This window comes from Psammomys obesus, unplaced genomic scaffold (genome assembly GCF_907164565.1).
Source record: "Psammomys obesus unplaced genomic scaffold, mPsaObe1.curated_primary_1811, whole genome shotgun sequence".
Lineage (NCBI taxonomy): Eukaryota > Metazoa > Chordata > Mammalia > Rodentia > Muridae > Psammomys > Psammomys obesus.
The window spans coordinates 66,513,653-66,538,551 of NW_026585504.1; the positions used below are offsets into that span (position 1 = coordinate 66,513,653).

The following is a 24,899-nucleotide window of genomic DNA, read 5'->3' on the forward strand; positions in this document are numbered from 1 at the left end:
TACAAGCTTTTACTTAAAGAAATTATTCCACAGCTACAAGTCTGAAAACCACTGGAATAAGAAATGGCTAACAGTGTTTAAAGTTTAGAGTTTTAAATATGTCCACATAAAGGCTTAGGGAGAATAGCTATCCTACCTGATCTGTGCATTGCAGTATCTTTTAGCATACTCCATCCACGTTCCAAATTTTTGTGGGAAAAGAGCCTCAATCTGCATGAAAAGCTGTAACAATAAAAATGTTCTTAATATATTGCAATATTTTAAGTAAGTTATTATGATGATAAAAGAAATTAATACAAAAAGCAAGAGGTATAAAAGCAAAAATACTTCTCCCTTATGGCCTTTTCTTCCTCTTTTCCCCACCCTATCCATTCTTCAGGGATAAGTTATCTGTTTCTAAATATAACATACACACACAGAGAGAGAGCGAGAGACAGAGAGAGACAGAGAGAGAGACAGAGACAGAGACTTTTTAAAAAGATTTCTCAGCCGGGAATGGTCGCACATGCCTGTAACCCAAAACTTTAGGAGGAAGAGGTAGGCGGATATCTGTGAGTTCAAGACTGGCCTGGTCTACAAAGCAAGTCCAGGACAGCCAGGGCTACACAGAAAAACCCTGTCTTGAAAAACCAAAACACCTCCCCCCAAAAAAATTCTTTCCAGCCCCTATATACACATCCAGTCACATATATACAATCATAACATTATGGTACAACTAAAATATTACTGCAAAAATAGTCATAGGCAACAGTTTTTTAATTTTTAATTTGTACGATGATAATAATAAACTTTTATTTATTTTTATAAAGAACCTTTAAAAGGCTGAATAACCATCTATTATTATGCATATGTGATAAAGTATTAAAAAATACCTGATAGTGAATGAATAATCTCTTTTATGCAGCTATAAAAATTAGTAATTTCATATAATCATATTTGTGTATTATGCTACTCATAAGAATCAATGATCTATTTATGTATCTATCCATCCATTCAGATATATTTGCTTATTTGAAATAGGGTATTTATGTAGCCATTATGTAGCCAGGCTAGCCTCAAACTTCAATTCTCCTGCCTTGCCTTCCTGAATGCTGGGATTAAAGGTGTATGCTACCAGACCCCAACCTTCCAGTTGCACTTTTACTGAGATGGAACGGTTGGTGTCAGGGCTCAAGCCCAGGGCCTCAGGCATGGCAGGCAACTGCCATAGCACCTAAGCCCAACGAGTATGCTTTTTCTCTTCTGTTGGCATCTATATCTCTGTGCTGTGCGTGTTCATGTGGAGGCTGGAGGCTACACCAGTGTCTTCTTTAACCGTCCTGCACCTTATAACTGGAGGCAGAGCCTCTCAGGGAACTTGCATTTCTGCTGGTCTGGCTAGCCAGCCTGATGGGGGATTCTTTGCCTCCCGCTCCCACACCTGCCTGGCTTTCATGTGGGGTCCTAGGGATTGAACTCTGAGCCTCACATCTGCACATTAAGTATTGTACCCGCTGAGCTATCTTCCCAGCCTAGAAATATCCTTTAAAGATTATTGGGCCAATAGTATCATTATGGCTTTTTTTTTTCATTTCATAACTTTGATGGGCTGCATACAAGAACACTTTACTGTTATTTCTAATAGGCTCTTTGATGTAATGGCTTTATTGATACGATAAAGTTCACTCTTCAGGTACGAAATTCAATGGCTTTTAGCCACAAAGTTATATATCACTCACTACTATTATACAATATTGTTAACATCAGGAAAAGAAACCAACTTCCACTGGGAGTCAAAGCCCTCTTCCTTCCCCTCCAATCCTGGCAAGCACTAAGCTTTCTACTCTCTACTTTCTTAAGTTTTCCTGGTATTTCATATGAAAGGAATCATTCCAAAGAACATTATTTTGCTGCATGCATCTGTGTTAACAAGAAAAAAAATCTCCAATAAACAACCTGACTTCCCAGCTAGAAAGGGAAGAACAAGTAAAAAGAAAAGGCAAGCAATGAAGAAAACAACAACAACAAAAACCACTATAAGTATTCTGATGAAAATAAAGTAGAAAATAGAGAGAAAATTGGCAAACCCAATTTGGTTCTTAGAACAATCAATAACACTGACTAAACTTTAGTTAGTTAACCAATGAAACAAAAGCTTACTAAAATTAGGAAAACATAAGGCTGTATCACCACCATTCATAGAGATACAAAGTATTAGAGAAAGATACTATAAACAATTGTTGGCCAGTAAATTAGATTCCTTAGATAAAATGATCAGGAAGAACTGAAAGTGATGGAAAAAGACACTCTGAGCATGTCTATGTTCCTAGATTAAGTTCCTCTAGTCTAACTAGATGCCTCGTCTGGTCTACAATGGGCCCTATTTGTCTCTACTTTCCGAAGTGGAGCTAACTGAAGTGAAAGGAGCTACAGAGAAGTTCTGCAATGCAATGCAGTATAAACAGATCTCTGGACTCCCTGGCCAAGTAGCCAAGTGAAATTAGGAAGCTCAAGGTTCAGAGAGATTCCACCTCAAAAAACAAGCAGTAGAGAAAGATGCCAGGTATTACAAAACTCTGGCCTTCACGAGCATAGGACTCCCTCTCTCTCTCTCTCAAACACACAGCAGATTAAATTTCAATACGTACTAAATAAATAGACTTTATACTAACTGGGTGTAGTGGTGCACACCTTTAATCCTACCACTCTGCAGGCAGAAGCAGGCAGATTACTGTGAGGTTGAGGCTAGCATGGTCTACTACATAACAATTTCAAGCCAGCCAGAGCTACACAATAAAAACCTTGGGTTAAAACAACTAAACAAACAAACAAGCAAAAAAGATACAAGCAAATGAAAGAAAAGAAAGAAAAGTAAACCTTATAATAATGGTAAAACTATTGTATATATACAATAAGTATATATACAGTATATATAAGTATATATACAGTATATATAAGTATATATACAGTAAGTATGGCTAAGACTTAAAAATAAAAAAAGATTTAAAAAACCCAGCCATAATAAAAATAGTGTTTAATTATTAATCGTGCCATGGAAGTTTCCAAGGTACTCTTTTGGCATCTGAGGCATCTGACTTGAAACTAAAATTGCCAAGCAGAAGACAGATTCAATTTCCCTATTACTCAAAGCACAGTGGTCCTAGTACCTCCTCTGGCCTTCCCAGAGCCGGCGTTCCTGTGAGAAGAATGGCCCGCCTGGCCTTCTGCACCACAGGCAGGAGAATCTTGCTGCGGGCAGCAGTTCTAGACTTCATGTAGTGGGACTCGTCCACTATGACGACTCTGAAGTTCTGGCTGTTGAGTGCATCCACCAAAGTCTGAGCATCCGTGGTTAAGAGACCATAGCCTAGGACTGTCACTCTGCTGGTTGGGATTCTCCTAGAAATGACATGCATCACTTAAGAAATGTCTCTATCACAAACAAAACAACACTCTTGAAAATAAAAACACTAGAGAAAAATTAAAAAATGGTCTTATTGCTAAATCTCAGCTATTCACACAGTTTTGATTTTACAATTCTCACATGTATTAGGCCAAGACTTAGAATTCTGGTCAAATGGTTGCATTCTGGAAGACTTTGATAACTAGAAAGCCACATTTTACTAGTTACTTATGATAGTGCTTTTTTGAATATGCTCATTTTCAGCCTGGGTGCTGTGGGCACTGTCAGGACAGCACTGACAGAGCTGTCCATGCACGTTACCCTGGTCTTTCTTGTCTCATGCACTGCAGCCCTCAAGCACTGTGGTGCCTGGTGATGGAATGGGTCAGAAGAAGGACCTTCCCCTTACAGAGAGTCACTGAGCAAGAATAAAGTGATTCCTTGAGACTTTGCTCCCTATGATACACGTCTGCAAATGTCTTTATTATGAATTACTCCTACAGACATTTTCTTACTTTGTATGAGGCTGGTGAGGTATGTATTTCTTACTGGTATGAGGTGTGTCACAAAGCATTTTGTTCCCAGCACAGAATGAAGTAATGAGATAAGCTCTTGAACACTAACATGTCCTACTTTTGCATTCTCACTTATCACCAGTGGAACAGCACAGGACAGATGTCACCCATCACCTCCGTCTTCTTTGCGTGTGTGCTTGTAAGCATGTAGGCACTGGGATGTGTGAAGGCATCTGTTCATATGCATATGGATGCCAGAGCTTGAAATGAAGTACCCTCCTCTATCACTCTCCACATATTTACTATGGCAAAGTCTCTTGCTGAACCCAGAGCTTCCAATTTGGCTAGTCTAGCTAGCCAGGTTGCCCCAGGGCCCTTGTCTCTTCTCCACCAGTCAAGGACTGGGGTTTCTGGCAGGCTGACACGCTAGTGAGCTTTTCTGTTGTATTCCTTTTCATCACCTCTCTAGTGCAGAAAGTAGAGGTGGGCCTACATATGCCCCACCTGTTACACTGGAGCTGGGTTTAGAAGAGCTTTATCCTCACAGCCATCCCCCACTCCCTAGCTCCATTTTCTACCCTCCAGCGAAGAAGTGAGAGCTTCTAACTCGTGAGTAGCACTTGAAGGCCTGGATACATCTAATTAACACAGAGAACTATGGTTTCTTCCATGTGCTCAGCTAACAGATGAGCCTGCAGAAGGAAAGCCGGAGCTCAGTACCATGAGTTAACTAGATATTAACTAGATATTCATGAGAAATATCTACAGATAACGATGCTGAGGGTCGCCATAGTCATCTTAGTAGCTTCTTTTTTTTAATTTATTTATTTTATATGTATTGGTGTTTTGCCTGCATGTACATCTGTGTGAGGTTGTCAGATCTTGAAGTTACAGACAGCTGTGAGCTGCCATGTTGGTGCTGGGAATTGAAGCTGGGTCCTCCAGAAGAGCAGTCAGTGCTCTTAAGCGATGAGCCATCTTTCCAGCCCAGTGGCTCCTGTTCTGTTACTGGGCGACAGTTCAAGACCAGCAGGCGCCAGGGGTAATCTATGTAGTAAACACACACTGACACAGGTCAGTACACACCAAAAACTGCTTCTTTAAGGCTTCCAAAGACATCAAGTAACTTACGCCTTTGGTTAGCATCTTCCAAAACTGTACACTCCTAGGTTGTGGACCTATCTAACATACCCAAATATTATACAAACAAAAGCTACAGCCACTATTTAATCACAAGAGTGTGTACTTCCTAAATACTAATGAAAAGCAGATGATCTATTGCTAAAAAGATGGCAGGATAGATTATAAGAAAATGTAACTATAGTGTTTGCTTTTTTTTTTTTTTTTTTCCTGAGACAGGGTTTCTCTGTGTAGCCTTGGCTCTCTTGGAACTTGCTCTGTAGACCAGCCTGGCCTCAAACTCACAGAGATCTGCCTGCCTCTGCCTCCCGAGTGCTTGGATAAAAGGTATTTGCCACCATCACCAGGCTGTAAATGTAGATATTTAAATAAGGTATAGCTAGCATAAAAGTTAAAAGAGCCTTAAAAAGTCAACATTCTCCAAATTTATCTTTTCAATTTTATGCAGTTTTTTTGAGAAGTAACCTATTCATAAAAACTGTCTACATTTTATTATAATAATGCAAACAGGGCCTACATTTTCTTGGATTCATAAATCTGAAGGCTAATGAGTTAGGGCTCCAAGGTTAAAAGAGGTAAAACATCCTATATCAGTGCTGTCTGTTTCCTTCTTCTTCATGAAAGCCGGTGTTATCTCTACAAACACTTTATATTCATAGGTTTTGATAATATAGTTCATGAACGCTCTAAGAACTAACAGATGCTTCTTTCTGGTAGATATGTTACTTTTAAAGCCCAGAAAGTGATTAGTCTGTGTCATGTCCCCAACCCCATTCCCCAGAAAGGATTTTCTCTGTGTAGCTCTGGCTGTCCTGGAACTGGCTCTGTAGATCAAGCTAGCCTCAAACTCAAAGATCTGCCTGCCTTTCCCTTCTGAGTGCTGGGATTAAAGGCATGAGCCACCATGCCCGGGTCCTTTCCTTCTGATGAGACAGGGTCTAACTAGGTAGCCCTTGCTGGACTGGAACTCACTACATAGACCAGGCTGGCATTGAACTCACAGAATGCCTGCCTCTGCATCCTGAGTACTGTGTTTACAGGTGTGTACCTTTGGAAACAAGATAATTTGCCTCATTCAACTATATATTCCATACAATAACATATTCAAATAGGTTGATTTAGTCCAGTGACTACAAAGCAAAATGAAACAAATGGAAAAAAAAAAAAGGAAATATATTTCAGAGCAAGGACTATAAATAACTATCAAACAAAGCAAATATTTTCAAGATTTAAAACATCAAATGTACATTAGCCCAATAAAATCAAACCTGTTAAAACTGATATTGATATTACCAACCTGAACAGCAGACCAAGTCAGGACTGTTGATAAAAGTTGACACGACAGCTGGGCATGGCGGAGCACTCCTGTAATCACAGCACTGGGGGAGGCAGAGGCAGGCGGATTGTGTGTTCTAGACGAGCTTGGTCTAAAAAGCCAGTCCAATATAGCTACGGCTACACAGAGAAACCAAACCTTGTCTCAAAACAAACAAAGAAAGAAACAAAAAACCCAACAATAACAACAACAAAGCTCACACACCTTCAGTCTTGAAAACATAATGGAATTTATTTTTGAATTGTAAACTAACTAATTTTACGTATATTTAAGGCAAATAGAAATAATTATCCATGCCTTTAAAAGTAGGCACAGTTTACATTAACTCTAAAAGTACACCACAGGTAATAGAGATTAAACATAGCACTGGGCTTTAGGTAAATAATTCATAGTTTAAAATGTAAGGCAAACTCAATCACCATCTTCTAATGATGGCGATCGACACTTCATTCAAAACAGGAATATCATGCATCAGGCACTGAGTTTGAACATTCGTACCAAAAAACCAAATGCAAACCAAAACATAAGTGTGGACTAAATGCAAAGAACACATCTTTTTTTCTTCAAAGCAAATAAGTTCTTCTTACCCAATGTCCGCTTTATTCATGATAACATTGATCTCCTCTGGCTCTAGCTCTGGGATCCATTTTTCTAGCTCTTCTACCCACGGGTACCTCAGAGACGAAGGGACGACTATTAGCAGCGGCCATTCCTCTTTGTAGAAGTAAGCAACTGCAATTGCTTGGATTGTCTTTCCTAGACCCATCTAAAGAAAAGTTGTAAGAAGTTGTTATACATCCTGAAAGAAATGATCCAATATTAGACAGTCTTACACCAATAATTTTATTATATCAACTGAATACAGTTAATACAAAGTTCAATATTATTAGGGACTTTCAGAGTCATTAAAGAAATTATACGATTTAAAAAATTGTTTTGTGGTTATAATTAAAGGCAGATGATCCCTAGATATGAATATTATAGTTTTCCCTACCCAGCAGGAAAGCATGTCATTTAAAGTTAAAATATGAGTCATACATGTTTTCTGAAGAAAAAGTAAGACAAAGGTTGGGTTATTTAAGCCACAGCTAACAGATGCAGACTCTGGATGAGAGTCCAGGTCTGTGTGGTCCTTTTTTCTTTGACCATTCTATGCTATTCCCACTAGCCCTTTCAAGGCCATTTCCAAAAAAAAAAAAAAAAAAACAAAAACAAAAACAAAAACAAAAACAAAAACAAAAAAAGAAGCTCCTAAATCAAATGTTATAAAGGTTTTCTTCCCAGTAGTGAGAAACTGAAGACAATTCACCTGTGCTTTACCGGGAGCATTCTACTCAAGTGTCCACAGATGAAAAGAGAGAACTGTGCCCATGGGGGTGGCGCAGCACAGAGACTGCTCAGCAGGTGGTGGGTACTGGCTCAGCCACCAGCAACTCATGCCCTGAGTGTATAACTAGGAGCAAATTGCTGCTTTCTATGATTCGCTGTGGGAAAGGCAAACAGTAAGGTTAGAGAGCAGGTCTGGGGAAGCTGGCGGAGGGTCCCTTTCATGATAGAGCTGCTCCACACCACGACTGTCAGAAGTCATGGATTGTGTAGTAAACATAGGTCAAATAGGCTGGAGAGATGGCTCGGTGGGTAACAGCACTTGCCATGTAAGCAAGAGGACCTGAGTTTGAATTCCCAGCACCCATGTAAAAAAATTCAGGCATGTCTGCAAGGGGCTTGTAGCCCATGCTGAGGGGCAGAGATAGATGGGTCCTGGGAGCTAGCTGGGCAGCCTGTCTAACCAATAACGTGGCAAGATTCCAGTTCAGTGAGACCTGCTTTAAAGACAGTGACAGAGGAATTCTGCATTCCTAACTATGCTAGAAGTAAAATTCTAAATTATTTTATTTCTATGTAATCCTAGAGCCCGTAGGCAGGAACTGCTATTTAAGCTTCCATAGAACAAGACAGGAGTCTAACTATATTAAAGGTAATAAATGTTTAACATATATTTCTGTTTCTTCTTCAACTATACCACATGTAATAGTTTTTTAAATGTTTTCTTTATTTTTATTTTATGTATATTGGTGTTCTGCCTGCTTCTATGTGTGTGAGGGTGTCAGGAGTTAGACAGTTGTGAGCTGCCATCACATATAATAATTAAAAATTTAAAAAAGAATACACATAGAACAAAAACAGATTAATTTCCCAAGTTTACTCATCTGGGTAAATTTTACCACAAAGGGTCTTACATTTAAAAAGAAGAAATCACTTTAGTCAACAATTATGAAAAAAAAAAAAAAAAAAAGCTAAAAGACACAGGTTTTGTTTAACAAACTATTCAAAAGGAAAAAAAGAGACATAAACCTAAAAGAATAAGTTTCAAATTCTGAGTGAGATTAAAGAGAAAAAGGCATTTTAAAGAGAAAAAAAGAATTTTAACAAGTCTATTATGGATGGTTTGTTTATGTGTTTTTCCTTTAATTGCTGCTATTAAGAACAAGAATCTTAGTCACCTCACTCAGGATAATCCTTTCCAGCTCCACTCATTTACCTGTGAATTTCACTTCATTCTTTTCAACAGTCAAGTAAAGGTCCATTGTATAACCCAGATACGGAAAGACAAACATCACAGTTTCTCTCCTATGTGCATGCTGAATTTGGATCTTTAGACTTACCCATTTTGTACGGAAAACACAGAGAGGGCAGGAGTCTAGTAAAAGACAATGGAAAGGCGATTTCAAGGAAGAGAAGATAGAATGCAGTGGTGTAAAAGAGAAAAAGGCGAGGACTGTGAGCTGCAACAATGCCTTGCCTTGCCTAGCAAGATATGCCCACCACTGCGATAATGCCACAAACGTTATAGGAGTGACCAAACAAAAGATGGAACTTATAGCTGGTACTATCATGGGGTCCAAGAACCTGTGGCTAGATATAGGTTTTAGACTCTAAGGAAGAGCATATGAATATATTCTTCAAATTGGGCAGAGCATTTAACTGAATCCAAATGACTACACTATATTCATAGATTGCCGCATCTCTCAACCCTTACCAAAGAAGCTTCTCTCTCTCTCCCTCTCTCTCTCAACTGGGACCTAGTGCTCAAAGAGAAGCTGCTTTTTGCATTGCATATCTATAGACAGGGAGATCCACAAGTGGTCAAAGCAGAGGAAAAGAGACTTGGAGGCACTGGCAATGAATGGGACATCTCTATCATACCCTCTCCCAAAGGCTCAGAGAACCTCAAGGGGAGAGGAGAGGTGGGAATAGTCTAAGAGCCAGACATGGTGGGTGGTTACAAGAAAATTTCTGAACACAACAGAGCTGATGCATGTCTAAGCATTCATAAGGCTTGTATAAGCTCAATCAAACCAGCCTCCAGCACTGAAGATCAGGTGGACTCACCCCTAGCTGAGAGGGATTAGCAACTGTTAAGGGGATGCTCCATAGCAGGCCCCACACCCAGAAGTGTTTGGGCAACACAGATTTGACTCAATAAGCCTTAAAGAAAAAGGCAACAAGTTGGGTGTGTAGGGATGGATATGGTAGGACTTGGGGGAGAGGGATGAATATAATCAAAGTATCCTGAATGAAATTCTCAAGGAGGTAATAAAAAATTATATATAAAGAAGAACATGCTCAGTAGGTAGAGTGCTTGTCTAGATGAAGCGCTGGGTTCATTCCACACCACCATATAAACTGGGCATGGTGAAACAAGCCTGTAATGTACATTCATGAGGCAGAGGCTGGAGGATCAGGGTTCAAGGTCATCCTAAGCTACATAGAAAGTTCAAATCTAGCTTGTCCTATAGGTGACCCTGACTCAAAAAACAAAATAAAAACAAACCACCCACCCACCCAAACAAACAAAAAACCCAAGAAAACCAATGGGAATAATTCAATTAATGTTACATTTATAACAACCAGTCTTCAATATTAATGAGAAAATTAGTGTGATCTCTTAAGAAAATGTTTTTTTTTAAAGAACAAGATTAGAGCATATGTGACCTAGGATCTACCCAGTGCCACAGGTGTTATCTGACTGCAAGAGGGAAAGACTGCTTTAAAGAAAGACAAGCAACCTTACATTCCCTGGGGCAGAATGAGGAAGGTGTTTTGTAGTTCTAAGCAGGTGGCACAAGAGCTTTAAGCCCAACAGAGCAGTAATACTACCACCGATCTTCAAGCTGAATGATGTGAAACAGAACTGTCTAAAAGCTTTTAATACTGAGAGTAGATCCAGTTGCAGATCAAGATGTTCTTGACCTAATCTTTTAAAAATAAAACTGAAGTAGCAGGTGTTGTTGTGCAGGATGAAGTGGGAAGGTTCTGGGTTCAAAACCATCCCGGTGTACCTTGCAATTTCAAAGCCTGGGTCACAAAACCAGTCCCATCTCTAGGACAGGACAAATTTGTTCCAGAAAAAAATTTGCTAACAGGAAGATTACTGTGTGTGACTATGTTTCGTTGTTATTGTTAGATACAGGCATTTGCATCATCTACTTTAGACATCAGTATCTTGAAGAGAATTCAAAACAGCAACTACAGCAACAAACACCACATAATTTTGGTATACTCAATAGGCAGCTCAGAGCCCTCGGCTCTAAAGAAAGTCCAGTGTTCTTTCACACTTAGGACTAAATCGCCATTAAGAACCAAAGCTGGCTCAATGATAGTACAGATGTCTACATTAAAAATTAAATAGAATATATAAGCTTTACAGTATATTTTATAAATGTTTTTAAAATAGTAAATCACCCTTTAATTTGGAAAAATAATTTCAGGTTTTCTACTAAAATTAAAAAGAGAGGGCCTCTGAAAGACTCTACCCAGCAGGGTATTGAAGCAGATGCTGAGCTTATAATAGCCAAACTTTGGGCAAAGTGCAGGGAATCTTATGAAAGAAAGGGGAGATAGAAAGACCTGGAGGGACAGGAGCTCCACAAGGAGAGCAGCAGAACCAAAAAAATCTGGGCACAGGGGTCTTTTCTAAGATTGATACTCCAACCAAAGATCATTCATGGAGATAACCTAGAAACCTTGCACAGATGTAGCCTATGGCAGGTCAGTCTTCAAGCGGGTTTCCTAGTAATGGGGACAGGGATTGTCTCTGACATGAACTCATGGGCTGGTTCTTTGATCACCTCCCCCTGAGAGGGGATCAGCCTTACCACGCCACAGAGGAAGACAATGCAGCCAGTCCTGATGAGACCTGATAGGCTAGGGTCAGAGGGAAGGGAAGGAGGACCTCCCCTATCACTGGACTTGGAGAGGGGCATGGGAGGAGAAAAGAGAGGGTGGGATTGGGAGGGGACAAGGGAGGGGGCTACAGCTGGGATATAAAGTGAATAAATTATAATAAATAAAAATAAATTAATTAATTAAATTTAAAAAATTAAAAAGAACTATTCAATTAACAATGATTTCAGTATGGAATTTCAGTTTCAATTTTTTACCCTGTGATTGCTTTTTGTTGTTGTTGTTGTTGTTGGGACAGGATTTCTCTGAGTAGTCCTAGCGGTCCTCGAACTAGCTCTGTAGACCGGGCTGGCCTCGAGCTCACAGAGACCCCCCTGCTTCTGTCTCCTGCGTCTGGGAGTACAAACATGCATCACTACTGTTCAACACACGGTGACTGCTGTCACAGTGCAGTTTTCAGCTACTGAGAACCTTCTGAACTGGAAAAAATGTCAAGTTTTAGAGTTAAAAGCAGCTAGCACCTTTTTAGTGTGGAAATGTGGGAGAGAGGTTATTTTTAAACAGGATGTCTTATTTGTCCTGGAAGAGGCTCCCTGGGGAAACTAAGCAGGTTTAAAATCTTAAGAGACTTAAATTAAGGAAATCCACATAGGGAAATGTAGGATTTAAAGTATATTTTCTATTATTTATTATTTTAAGGAGCATCTGTTTTAGTAGAACTATGTCCTTGTGAGCTTATTTTTTTAATATTAAACTACAATTTTCTTTCCTACTGAGAGTTTTAGGTTGTATATGTAAAAATCCCTGATCATAGAATTTTGTGTGTGTGTGTGTGTGTGTGTTGTATGTTCCTGTCTCATGGGAGACCCACAGTAGGGCACAGCCAGGGGAATACATTCAAGCCCCATTTCTTTTTCTCTAAACTGAAGATTCACTGAAGCCACACTTCAGAAAATCTAGTAATACTTCACTGCTCGTTGGCTCGCCCTTTGACGGGGCAGGCTTTCTCTTAAAGAGAATCCACAGATAAAAAGGTCAAGGGCTGTGCAGAGTTAGCAGGAAAGGAAAAATAAAACATCTATTAAACGCCCCCCACCCCAAAGGATAGTGTTGGGTTGGTAAAAGGTCTCAAGTAGGCCGATGGTCTGAAGAATAGCTTTAGAGAAGGTCTTCTGGGCTGTGGCAAAGAGCAAAGCGGAGAAAAAACTCTAGAAAGGACATTTGTAAAGGTGTATGAATAAAACTGTGTGAAGAGAAGTCATTTCTCAGAAAAGTAAGATGTTAGGCTTCTAAGATGGCATTGCTAACCCAAGTTTCTAGGAAGCTTTATTAGTTGCAGCCTTATAAATGAGAGAAAAGTTATCAGAAAGATACACATAAAAAGATAAGATATGTATAAGCTGGCCACAATAACACATGCTTGTAATCTCAGCAATCAGGGAGGCAGAGGCAGGTGGATCTCTGTGAATTCAAGGCCAGCCTGGTCTACAAAGTAAGTGCAAGACAGCCAAGGCTACACAGAGAAACCCTGTCTCAAACAAACAAACAAATGCCCAAAAAGAAAAAAAATATATATATAATGATAATCTCTCTCCCCCCCTTTTCTCTCTCTCTCTTTCACACATACATACATACACACATACATACATAATGGCAGACAGACAGAATTATTAATGTCTTTCAACCCTTCTGTAACTGTGACATTACCTCTAAATAAATGACTGAGAAGCACAAAGACAACTCTAGAAGGCACCGTAGGCTGTACTTAGAGGAAGGACAAGTGCTATTATTCTATTAGGAGCAGACGAGATGAAGGACACTAAGCTATGCCAGATGCTGATCAGAGAAAACGTTTCCACATTCTCTCAAAAACATTTTAAGAGTCAGTGCAATATTAATACTAAGGGAAAAGCATCACAAAGATAGAGCTCATGTCTGTACGTAAGCACTGGTGGCCACATTTTATGAGGACTGTAAAAACACTTTAAGTAGAGTATTAGGATACAGAATGTAGTAAAATATTTTTAAAAATCCTGATCAATAGCTCTGCTTAATACAGGAAAATAATTTAAAGACAAGAATATCATAATAACCTTTTTTATAATACTTAGTTTTAGGGCTGGAGAAATGCTCAGAGTTCCAGAGGTACTGATTCAATTCCCAGGAACCACATGGTGGCTCACAACCATCTGTACTTAGATCTGGTGCTCTCTCCTGGCCTGCAGGTATACATGCAGACAGAACACTGTATACACAATAAATCTTCTTTTTTAAAGATTTATTTTTATTTGTGTGTTTATGTATGTATGCCACAGTGTGTAAGTATCTTCAGAGGCCACAGAGGGCATCAGATTGCCCTCTTGTGTTAGAGGTTGTTATGAGCCCCTGATGAGCCTTCTGAGAACCAAACTTGGGTCCTCTGGAAAAGGAGGAATTGTCCTCTTAACAGCTAAGCCACCTCTCCAGCTCACATATGACAATCTTTAAGGTGGTGAACAGGCAACTAACAAAACTTAATTTTCATTCCTAAAATTTTAAAAAGCTCTTAAATTATTTACTATTACTAAAAGGACAATCTCTTCAGATGAGGAAAAAGTATGTATCTTAATGAAAAATAAAGACTGTAAAGGAACACTCATACAGATGTTATGAGGCTGCATTTTGGAGATCAATAATGATTCAACAAAATAAAGACTAGGAAACAAAGAACAGACACTAAGAACTTGCATTTGATTATTAACAAATGTACACTAGTTGAGGAGGTTTTATAACAAGCAGATGCACAGTACTGTATAACCAGGATAGTGTATTACAGTCTTTTTGATGTGGCAACACTAAAATTAATTTGACTGTAACATCAGAATTGGGAATAAAGACTGCTGAAATTCAGATCAGTCTTTTAAAATGACATTTGCAGCTATAATGACACACACAATTATGGTGAAATGAGGTAAATAAAATTGAAAGTTATTTTTGCTTTCAAAACAAGAAATCAAATGCAAATTAATCAAAGGCAAGTTAATCAAACATTTAGAGAAACAAATGTTTTCAAGGCCGTTAGGATGCCTTTAGCTGAACAGGTACTTGGAACTCATTTGCCAATTCAGTGTTGATACATAGCAATCTGTTTAGAACGAACCCAAAGGAACTGCAAATTACAGTTGGTAAAGTTGTGAAAAGTTTGGTTAAAATGTCAAAGATTCACTATGCATTTTGAAAACTGAGACCTTTTAAAAAATGAGACACACACACCACCAAAGGGAAAAAGAAGGCCTTGATTAAAGAAAAAGTGTCTGGCAAGGCTGTCCCGCCCAGGGGGAGTGATCGAGGAGCATGCCCCACAGTCCAGGTCACAAACAGTTGCTTGTCATAGGAAGAGGATGCCAGCAGAGGAAGAGAATGGACAGTCATGGCCACTTGGTAAGGGAGGAGGGCTCCCCTTTCTGAGGACTAGGGCAAGGGGGTGGGGGGAAGAGGGAAGGTAGGTGGTACTGTGAGGGGACTATGATCAGAATATAGTGATTTGAATTAAAAGTAATAAAATTATAAGCAGGGCACACATGGAAAAAGTGTTAAAGGGCTGAAGAGAGAGCTTAGCAGGTTATCAGATGTTTTCAGGCCTCCACGGACACTTGTACATATATGCACATAGCCTGACATACAAATATACAAAGTTAAAACTTTTTTTCCTCTTATAGAAAAGATTGAACGGAAAGCAAGAATTAGCTGGGTGTGGTGGCATACGCCCTTAATCTCAGCACGTGGGAGGCAGAGGCAGAGATCTGTGCGTTTGAGGCCAGCCTGCTCTACACAGTGAGATGCTGCCTCAAAGAAAGAAACAAACAGTGCAAAAACTGATTTACTGGGATTTAATAGTTACAAGGAAAAGAAGGCCAGGGCTGTAGCTTATATTATATTATATTTATATAGCTTATATTATATTCCTGGGTCCAAACAATATACGTTTTTTTTTTTCTTTATGTGTATGTATAGTAGTATGAATAGGTTACTGTGGTGGTTAGTTTTTAACTGTCAACCTAACGCATATTAGAATCACCTAAAAAGAGTCCAAACCAGAAAACTGTCTGGATCAGGTTGGTACATGGCATGTCTAAAGGGGGCTGCCTTGACTGTTTATTGACATGGAAAGAACCACCCCACAGGGAGAAAGGGCAGCCTCCCTGGGCATGGGTCCTGAGCTGAATGAGAGCAGCAAACACACAAGTAAAGAAAACTATACATTATTTCTCTCTGCCCTTCACCGTGGGTACAGTGTAGCGAGGTGCTTCCAGCTTCTGCCACTGTGAGTTCTGTTATGATGTACTGTAATCTGGAATTGTAGGTTGAAATAAACACCTTTTCATCCCAAATTGACTTTTGTCAGAGCATTTTATCACAGCAAAAAAACCAATTCCATCTACATTAGACATAGTTCCCGACAACTGTTCCTACAATGCACATTCATCATGAATCTTGAAATCGGTTTGGTTTCTGAGGGTTTTTCGGGGGAGGAGTGGCACACTATTTCTCCATATCACCGAGTAGATTGTTACGTGGCTTCTCTTGTCTCAGCTCCCCTTTCCTTCGGGAGGGTGTAATGACAGTTTCAGCCTCCTAAGACTCCAGTGTGAAGCTGGCTCAGCAGCGCATGGCCTGCCACTGAGTATTGCATGGATTCAGATTTAAGCTGGGGAAGCAAACAAGCTGGACTGTGGTGGCCCACCCTCCACCCCAGGGAGGTAGGGGCAGGGGCTGTGGCCAGCCTGCTCTGCAGAGTGAGTCCAGGACAGCCAGGGCTACAGCGAGAAACTGTCTAGAAAAACAAAATAAAAACAAACAAACAAAAGGGCAGCCAGGCTGCTTATCTTCCTTAGGTTTTGCACTATCAAACTATTGGCCTAGTCATCTGACACCCATCTCGGGCTGCACACTCACCCCCGAGCTGCAGCTACCACCTTCTGACACTGAGTTCAGACTTGTAACCTCCAGAATGGTGACATGCTGTGTTTTTAACCCCATTCCTCCTGTAGTACAGCAGAATTCTTATTCTTTCATTCCACTCTTACTACAGCGGCAAGAGAAAAACTTGACACCATAGAATACGGCATTGGTACTCTTTGATTTCCAGTCAATCAATACACAAATAGGTGTCCACAGGAGAGCAAGCAGGGTAGTGGGTACACGAGTTCCACCATGATTATTAAAGCCCGGAATAACTAAGCTGTTGCTTCACTGGGGTGAACAGAAAGAAAACAGTGGGGACTGCACACAGCTCAGCGGTTAAGAGTGCACAGTGCTTTGCCAGGGCACTTGAGGTCAGTTTGCTGGTGGCTCACAACTTCCTAACTCCAGGTCCAGGTGACTCCACAGACAATGCATCCATTTGCATATTGCCACAACACACACACACACACACACACACACACACACACACACACACACACGCACACGTTTGGAGCAGAAACAACCTCCAGTGGGGTTTCCTGGTATCTCCAGATACCTACAGACTTGTCTGCAGAGAAACCAACTTTCCAAACTTGATTCTTTCCTTCACAAAAACTCATCCCGTGAGCTCAAACCATCAATGAACACCTCCCACAGTCTCTCTTCCCTAACTTCCTCTTCCAGAAAAACATGACAGAAAAGAGTTGAGAACAGTAACTATGTCCAAATTTCCCATCAGATAAATCAAGCCAAGAACCACCTCTATGGTGGCAAATGGTTTCCTTTTCTGTGTGTGACGTACTATTCTCCTCTCTGTGTTAAATGTCTGTTCTAGTAATAACAGCAAAATGAAAGCACTCAAGGTGGCGGGCTGCTGTGTGAAGTGGTATTAACAGCGCTACATTAGGGCAACCCCCCAGTGCAATACACAGGAGAAGGCTGTTCTAGTTTTTATTTTTCTGTTGCTGTGACAAACACAATGACCAAAGCAACTGAGAGGACATTTCCAGCTCAGTATGCATCACTGAGTAAAGTCAAGGTAGGCACTCAAAGCCGGAACCTGAAGGCAGGTGTGGTTGCTACTCCACACAGGTTAACTCTGACCAAGGAACTTATTTACAGCCACGGGAGTACTGCAGACACAGAACAAGAAAGCTGCTCAATGGCTTGCTCATGACCCAGGTTCAGCTTTCTTACACAGCCAGCACTAGCTGCCCAGGGAAGGGTGCCATTCACAGAAGGCTGGGCCCTCCTACATCAATTAACAATGAAGACAATCCCACACAGGCTAATCTGATCCGAGCAATCACTCAATTGAGAGTCCACTCTCAGGTGACTTTAAGCTGTTTAAGTTGACAATTACAGCTAATTAGGCCAATCTATTAACAATTTTCCCCTTATGACACAGTAATAGGCTAGTCATAAAAATCCAGACTGCCCGTTCTGCCTTCTTAAATAAAAGGTATTATTACAATTCTCTAAATCATAACCTTAGAGCAAGGACAATAACCTTTAACTACTAGAAAATAAGGTACGATATATATTAGATTTAATATTTTTACTATGTGCCATCAATTGAATTATGTTCTTTGTTTTGATACAAAATTTTAATGTTTAAAACACAGTATTGTGAAATATATATATATACTGAGACAGAGTTCCTTTGTGTAGCCCTGGCTGTCCTGGAACTCACTCTGTAGACCAGATTGGCCTCAAAACCATAGATTTCTGCATAGCTCTGCCTCCCAAGTGCTGGGATTAAAGGTACCACCACCACCATTTGAATGTGAACAAATTTTTTAACAATTCCATAAGTCTCAAATAAGGAGGAACAATTCTCAAACAATGCTGCAAAAATCATTGTTACAAAACAACGTCTAACAATACACCATGTCAAGTGCCAACTGACACCCAAACGTCATCTACGCAACAGAAGTCTGCAACTGTCGGCTTGCTCTGGTGGGAGAAGGGGCTGGGTATATGGGAAAGGCGAATACAATAATATATTGCATACATACAGGAATGACATTCTCAAATGAAAGAAAATTTATGACATTAAAAAGTGTCTATGTGCTCCTTTATACTCAATGCACAGTCCCTGAGCCAGCACTCCATTACATTGATCTAGGAGATGGGAAAAAAATTAAACAGTTTAAGCTGAGCTTATAGTTTATATCATGAAACACTGTGGCTTTGTTGCTTATTTGAAACATAGTTTTTGACGTAACTGAAACAACTGCATAGTTAAGCTGAACTTCAATCACCATTAATTTGTAGTCAGTGGATTATACAGTGCTGCAGAGACTCGAGTGTTAGGATAAGAAAACAGGAAAGAGTAAGAGATGAGAAGTGGTGCCAGTTATGTGCTTCGAAAGCTACAGAAGCAAGATCACACAGACAGCCAAGTGCCAACATCCCAAATGGGTGTTCAAGCCCCCGTCTTCAAGAAGGTCCAGCCACACAGACAAAATGTCTAAGGCTTCCAGGTACTAATGAGTCAGTCCCTGTTACCAAGACACTCTATCTATCAAAACAAACAAAAAAACAAAAACAAAAAAAAACAAACAAACCTGGCCTTCAAGCCATACACTGCCCTTTCTTTTTTAACCTCCATGTCACCTTGAGGACGACCAGAAAAATAGAAGTAGGATACAGAATGAAGGTCAGACCAGAGTTCATATAATAAACACATGTGTATTCATTTTACTTCAGAAACTTTTCCTTTTCCTTTTCCCCCTGAAACAGAGTCTCTGCGCTGCCCTGGCTGTCCTAGCACTCACTCTGTAGACCAGGCTGGCCTCAAACTGGAGCTCCACCTGCCTCTGCCTCCCGAGTGCTGGGATTAGAGATTAAGTACCACCACCAGCTTCCTTCAGAATTCTTAACCACAGTAATATTATATTTTAAAAAGCCGATCTACTCACCACCACAGAGAGTGTTAGTCACTCTAAGGTATGACCTTACACATAGACATTTCTACAAGCTTCATTTTTTTTTTCTTTTAAAACCCTCACAGTGAAAGTAATGATTTTTTTTTTCTTAGTATTATCAGTTAGGATTTAACATTACAAATCCTGTAAAGCCCAATAGATAGAAAAGAATTACTCTTCAAAAAGCTGGGAAGATGTCTCAGAGGCTAAAGTGCTTGTAGTATAAGAACTGAGGTTCAGATCCACAGAAAGCATATGCAAGCTGGGCAGATACTGGGCAGCCTGCTGGAATCCTGGCATTCTGGAGGCAGATTAGGAATCCCCCAGGCAAGCTGACTAGCTGATAGAGCCGAATCTCTAAGCTCCGGGCTCAGGAAGGAACCCTGCATCGGTTAAAGTGGAGCGCAATCTAGGAACATACCTGATGTCAACCTCTGCCTCCACGTGAACATATGTACACATACATACACATGCACCAAACACATGTGAACATGCCTACATATATTCCTGCATATCACACAATGAAACCACAACAAAAAGGTTAATTTTCAAAAAGCTACCGAAAAGAAAGGTAATTATGATGGAATAAAATGGAAATGTTCTTTTTTTAAAAAAATTATTATAGAATTATTAAATGGCTTCTTTAAATTCATTACACTAGGGCTGGGCATGTTGGCCTACCTATTATTATGTGTTGCTGGGGACAATGTACTCCACCCTTTTGAAACTGTAAGTCCAAATAAACCCCGTCTACTCAAAGTTGCCTGTGGTCATGAAACTTTATCACAACAATGGAAAATTACTAATATAGCCAAGGTTCAAAAGCATACTATGGTTGTGAACTCCTCCAGGGGTTTTTCTTGTGAAGGCTGAAAACAGTGTTTTTGCTTTTTATGTGAACAGCTTTTTATGCTGTTTTTTTTTTTAAGTTTATACACACACAATTATATGTAGTGTATAGAGAAGTGTTTGAGAGGAAATGGCTAACATATAGTAAATTTATTGTTGTTTGAGTTTCCCCCACTAAATAGACAGGTATCACATGAGAAAACAAAGTCAATACAGAAACACAGAAGACAGTAAACACTGGTTGAAGGTTTTCAGAGAAGGATCAAGGTACTTACTTCATCAGCCACCATACACCTAGAAAAATAAAAACAAAAACAAAATTAACTTTCTAATCAAAGCGAAGCACATTCTCACAGAACACTTTGTAAGTGCTGACGGGTTAATCCAGAGAGTTTGCTGCAGTCCTGAGGCGGCTGGAGAATGATGACATCGTGCAGCTCTACAGCAGCCAACCACACACATGTGGGCCGGTGAGTGCTTCAGGGAGGCTGCTGCCGAGGCTCAGCAGAATGGCAGGGGGCTGTGATGATGCCCCCGCCTCTATCCTTAAACCGTAAGCCTGGCTGTTTGTCCCCACAGATGAGAAGAAACCTGGGTTAAAGAACAGTGTGACGGTGCAGGCCTTCAATCTCAACACCTGGGAGGCAGAGAAAGGCGGATGTTTGAGTTCATGGCCAGCTAAGCCTAGACAGTGAGATGCACACTAGGCGGAGCTACATAGCAAGGCCCTGTCTCAACAGAGAGATGGAGGATAGAAGATAGGGAAAATGAAGGCATTCGCTTTATTTCTGTTTCTATAATGAAGATGACGTACCCTGACAGAAGGTAACTTAGGGAAGTAAGGTTTAACTTAGCCTACAATTCTAGTACAGAAGTCAAGATGACATGATCTCAAAACAACCCACATCTTATCCACATTCAGAGCAGAAAGCAAGTAATACATGTTTGCCTCCTACTCAGCTCCCTCTCCTCCTGTACGGTCCAGGACCCCAAACCAGGAAACAGTGCTGCCCACCGTCAGGCTGCGGACCCTCACGTCAGTGAGGGCAGGACAGCAAGAGCCCGCAGCCAGGTCCACAGGCCAGCCTGATCTAGACCCACTGAGACTCTTCTCCACATGGCCCCTGTGCATCCCGTTAGCAAAATTTACAGATCACCACTATACTGACTAGCAAACATATTTTGGTACAAATCTGATATCTAATTTTATGTGCTGTACCTAAGTATGTGTGCTACAGTTTAGTCTACTGTTGAATTGTGTCTGATTTCTATAAATTTGCTAACATTACTTTATTCATTTTTAAAAGCTTGTGTGGGGGACTGAGGGTGTAGGCGCATGGGCATGCTCTGTGTGTCCCCGTGCATTCGGAGGCCAGAATGAAAGGTCTCCCCACAATCAAATTATGAGAACCTGGAGCTTTGTTGTTGATACTTGGTTTTCTTTAAATAAAAGTTATTAGTGGGCATTGTGGTGCACTCCTTTAACCTCAGCACTTGGGAGACAGGCAGGCGGATCTCTGTGAGTTTGAGGGCAGTGTGGTCTACACAGTGACTTTCATGACAGCCAAAACTACATGATGGGACTGTCTAAAAAAAAAAAAAAATTACTTGTTTGTTTTTTTCTTTATCTGTGTGTATGTCACGTGAGTGGAGGTCAGAGGACAGCTTGCAGGATTAGTCCTCTTCTTCCACTGTGTGGATCCTCAGAATTGAAATCAGGTCCTTATACTTGGGGGCAAGTGCTATTACCAGCGGAACAATCTCACTGGCCCTGTTATTTAGTTGCCTTAAGACAGTGTCTCCTGCACCCTACGTTCACCTTGGACTAACTATGTAGCCAAGGTTGGCCTTGAACTACTGATCTTTCTGCCTTCTCCCAAGTGATAGGATTACAGATGTGCAACATACCACCCAATAGATAACCATTAAAAAACAACAACAACAACAAAAACACAACAACAAAAACGTATTATAGAGTTGAAGTGATAGCTAGGTTGGTAAGGGTATTTTCTGCTCTTTGTACAAGACCTGGGTTCGGTTCTCAGCTCTCACTTGGCAGCTTACAATCACTTTAACTCCAGCTCCAAGGGATCCAATGCTCTTTTTTGGCCTCAGCGGGCACCGCACATATATGGTACACACATATATACATGCAGCAACATAGCTTTCACACATAAAACTTTTTCTTAAATGCAGGTTTAGTGAGGGTCATTATACCCTTACTGGAGTATCCAGTACCTCCTTCTACACCCTTCAAGAATACCATAAAGTGAAGAGTAAACACATCTATCATCTTCTCCATCCTCACTGCCATAACCAGTTCCACCACTGAAGTTAATGCTGATAACTCTCAGGAATATGTGCATATTCCAATTGCATTATTCATTAACTACAGGGTTACCTATCAACTCCTGCAGAAATAGAAAATCACAGACATATCATTTCCTTTCATCCTTACTAGAGAATATTTATGCTGAGGCCGGAGACTTGGGCCTTTGTGAACAGTTAATGAAGAACTTTTGAAAGCAGACAAAGTTTTGAAAGTCCCCTGGTGTTCAAATGTGCAGCCCAGGTTGATTGGGCTGAGGCTGAGAAGAATGAGAAGCATCCTGTAGAGATTCCTAATACTAAAATCAAGAGCAAGGTCATAGTTATCTTGTACTTTGTATTAAAAATAACTGCATTCCTGTCTAAGTTTTTTTGCTAAGAAGACAGATGATATTACTGGAGAAAAGTGCTGACAGTTTTGTTCTTGTTTAAAGGACTATTAACATGTAAAAATGGCTAAAATGTTCATTAGAGAACACCTATTCCATTCAACTAATAAATATATTTGCCACAGAAAAGAGATTTTTACAGTCTTCAAGATGTATCAGAGCAAAAAAGCACTTCCTACCAAACCTGGTGATCTGCGTTCAATCCTCTGGACAAGTTGTCCTCTGACCTCTGTGTGTGTGTGCCTTCTTTCCTCCACAGGCATCCAGGTGTATGTGGAGTATGTTCAACTCATACAGGCACAAACAAAGTAATCAACTAACTAAATTAGGGCTGGGCATGGTGGTGAGTGCCTTTAATCCTAGCACTCAGGAGACTGAGTCCGTTGGATTTCTGTGAGATTGAGGGCAGCCAGGTCTACACAGAATTCCAGGTCAGCCAGTGCAACATAATAACATTCTGAATAAATAAATAAAATCAATAATAAAATAAAGTGCAGAACTGGTTGTACACCTTAAGTATCACACCTAAGAATCCATTGCTTGTTGCTAAGCAACAAAGATTTATACCTTTATTATTTCTTTATGTTGTAGTTCTGACGTTTAAGTCTTTAGTGTGCTTTTATAGTAATTTTGTGATTCATATGAGCAAGGGTTCAACTCCAATTTCTCATAAGCAGTTAACAACAATCATAGCATCATTTGTTTAAAAGATCATTCTTACACCAGTGAACTCTCTTGGAACACATATCAAAATAAGCTGACATGTGTACAAATTTCTTTCTGGACTCTCAAAATATAGGCACTAGGTTGATCACATTTCTCCTGTGACAGCATAGGAACTCGTCAGTCATTACTATAACTTCATGCTACTTTGAAATTGGGAAGCATGAATCTTTATTTATCAAAATTATTTCATCTACTTCTGGGTATTTTGTTTTTATATTTCCATATAATGTTCAGTATCAGCTTGTCAGTTCTGGCAGGGAGAAGGCATTTAGAATCATGACATTTTTAAAAGATATATTTGTTTGCATGTTTTCTCTGTCTGTCTGTGCACCACATGCCCAAATAGGCCAGATGAGGGCATTAGGTCCTCTGGACTGGATTTATGGATGGTTGTGAGCCACCATGTAGGTGCTAAGAACCAAACCCACATCCTCTACAAGAGCAACAGTACTCTTAGCTGCTAAGTCATTTCTTTAGCCCCTGGATCTGTAATATTTATCAATTTTAGACACGTGGGATTTATATCAGGGAAGCAGAAGAGATATTAACCTGTCCACATGTCAAAGAAGTCATGTTCAGTATAAATCACGTCAGCTGCTTATACAGCTCTTAAGAGTACTGAACCATTGATAGAAGAAAGTGATACTCATGTCATCACATCCATGACACACCATGCCAGTCTTGTATGCACTTGACATCTGAGGGATGCTGAGCTACCCACGACAGAAGGAAGCAATATTAAGGGGGAAATAAAAATTATTTAGAGTCAGAAATTTTATAAGGAAATATTTAGAAGCCTACTCTCTTAATATTACAATAAAACAAAATCATTTCATGTGAAATTAGTGCATCATGAATGTTCTATTTTTAAATTGAGATGCAGGATAATTTATGCTGACTTTATTATTGTTACTATTGAGATAGATCTCACTATGTGGTTCCAGGCTAGCCGAGGACTCTTTTTGTATAGACCATGCTAGGCTTGAACTCATAAGAGATCCACCAGTCTCTGCTGTCCAAGTACTAGAACTACCATACCTGATTGGTAGTATTTGTGGTGTGACAGTTTGCACTTTAAATGTTTTCCTAAAAGTCCATGGGCTAAGGGCTTGTTCCCAGCAGGCCCATATATATATATATATATATATATATATATATATATATATATATATA

The 24,899-nt window shown here is 40.0% G+C and overlaps 1 protein-coding gene across 4 annotated transcripts in view; it reads right to left on the reverse strand.

Moving 5' to 3' along the window:
* Nucleotides 1–24,899, reverse strand: part of Zranb3 (zinc finger RANBP2-type containing 3) — a 127,277-nt gene that overhangs the window by 76,121 nt on the left and 26,257 nt on the right. For 3 of the 4 annotated variants that reach the window (XM_055602132.1, XM_055602118.1, XM_055602125.1), the window contains exons 3-6: nt 20,559–20,577; nt 6,961–7,139; nt 3,147–3,378; nt 137–222 (exon numbers count right to left, since the gene is read on the reverse strand). In XM_055602132.1, coding sequence (XP_055458107.1) covers nt 137–222; nt 3,147–3,378; nt 6,961–7,139; nt 20,559–20,577 — 516 coding nt within the window. The remainder of the gene's footprint in view (nt 1–136; nt 223–3,146; nt 3,379–6,960; nt 7,140–20,558; nt 20,578–24,899) is intronic. The other variant, XM_055602137.1, reaches the window with a different exon arrangement.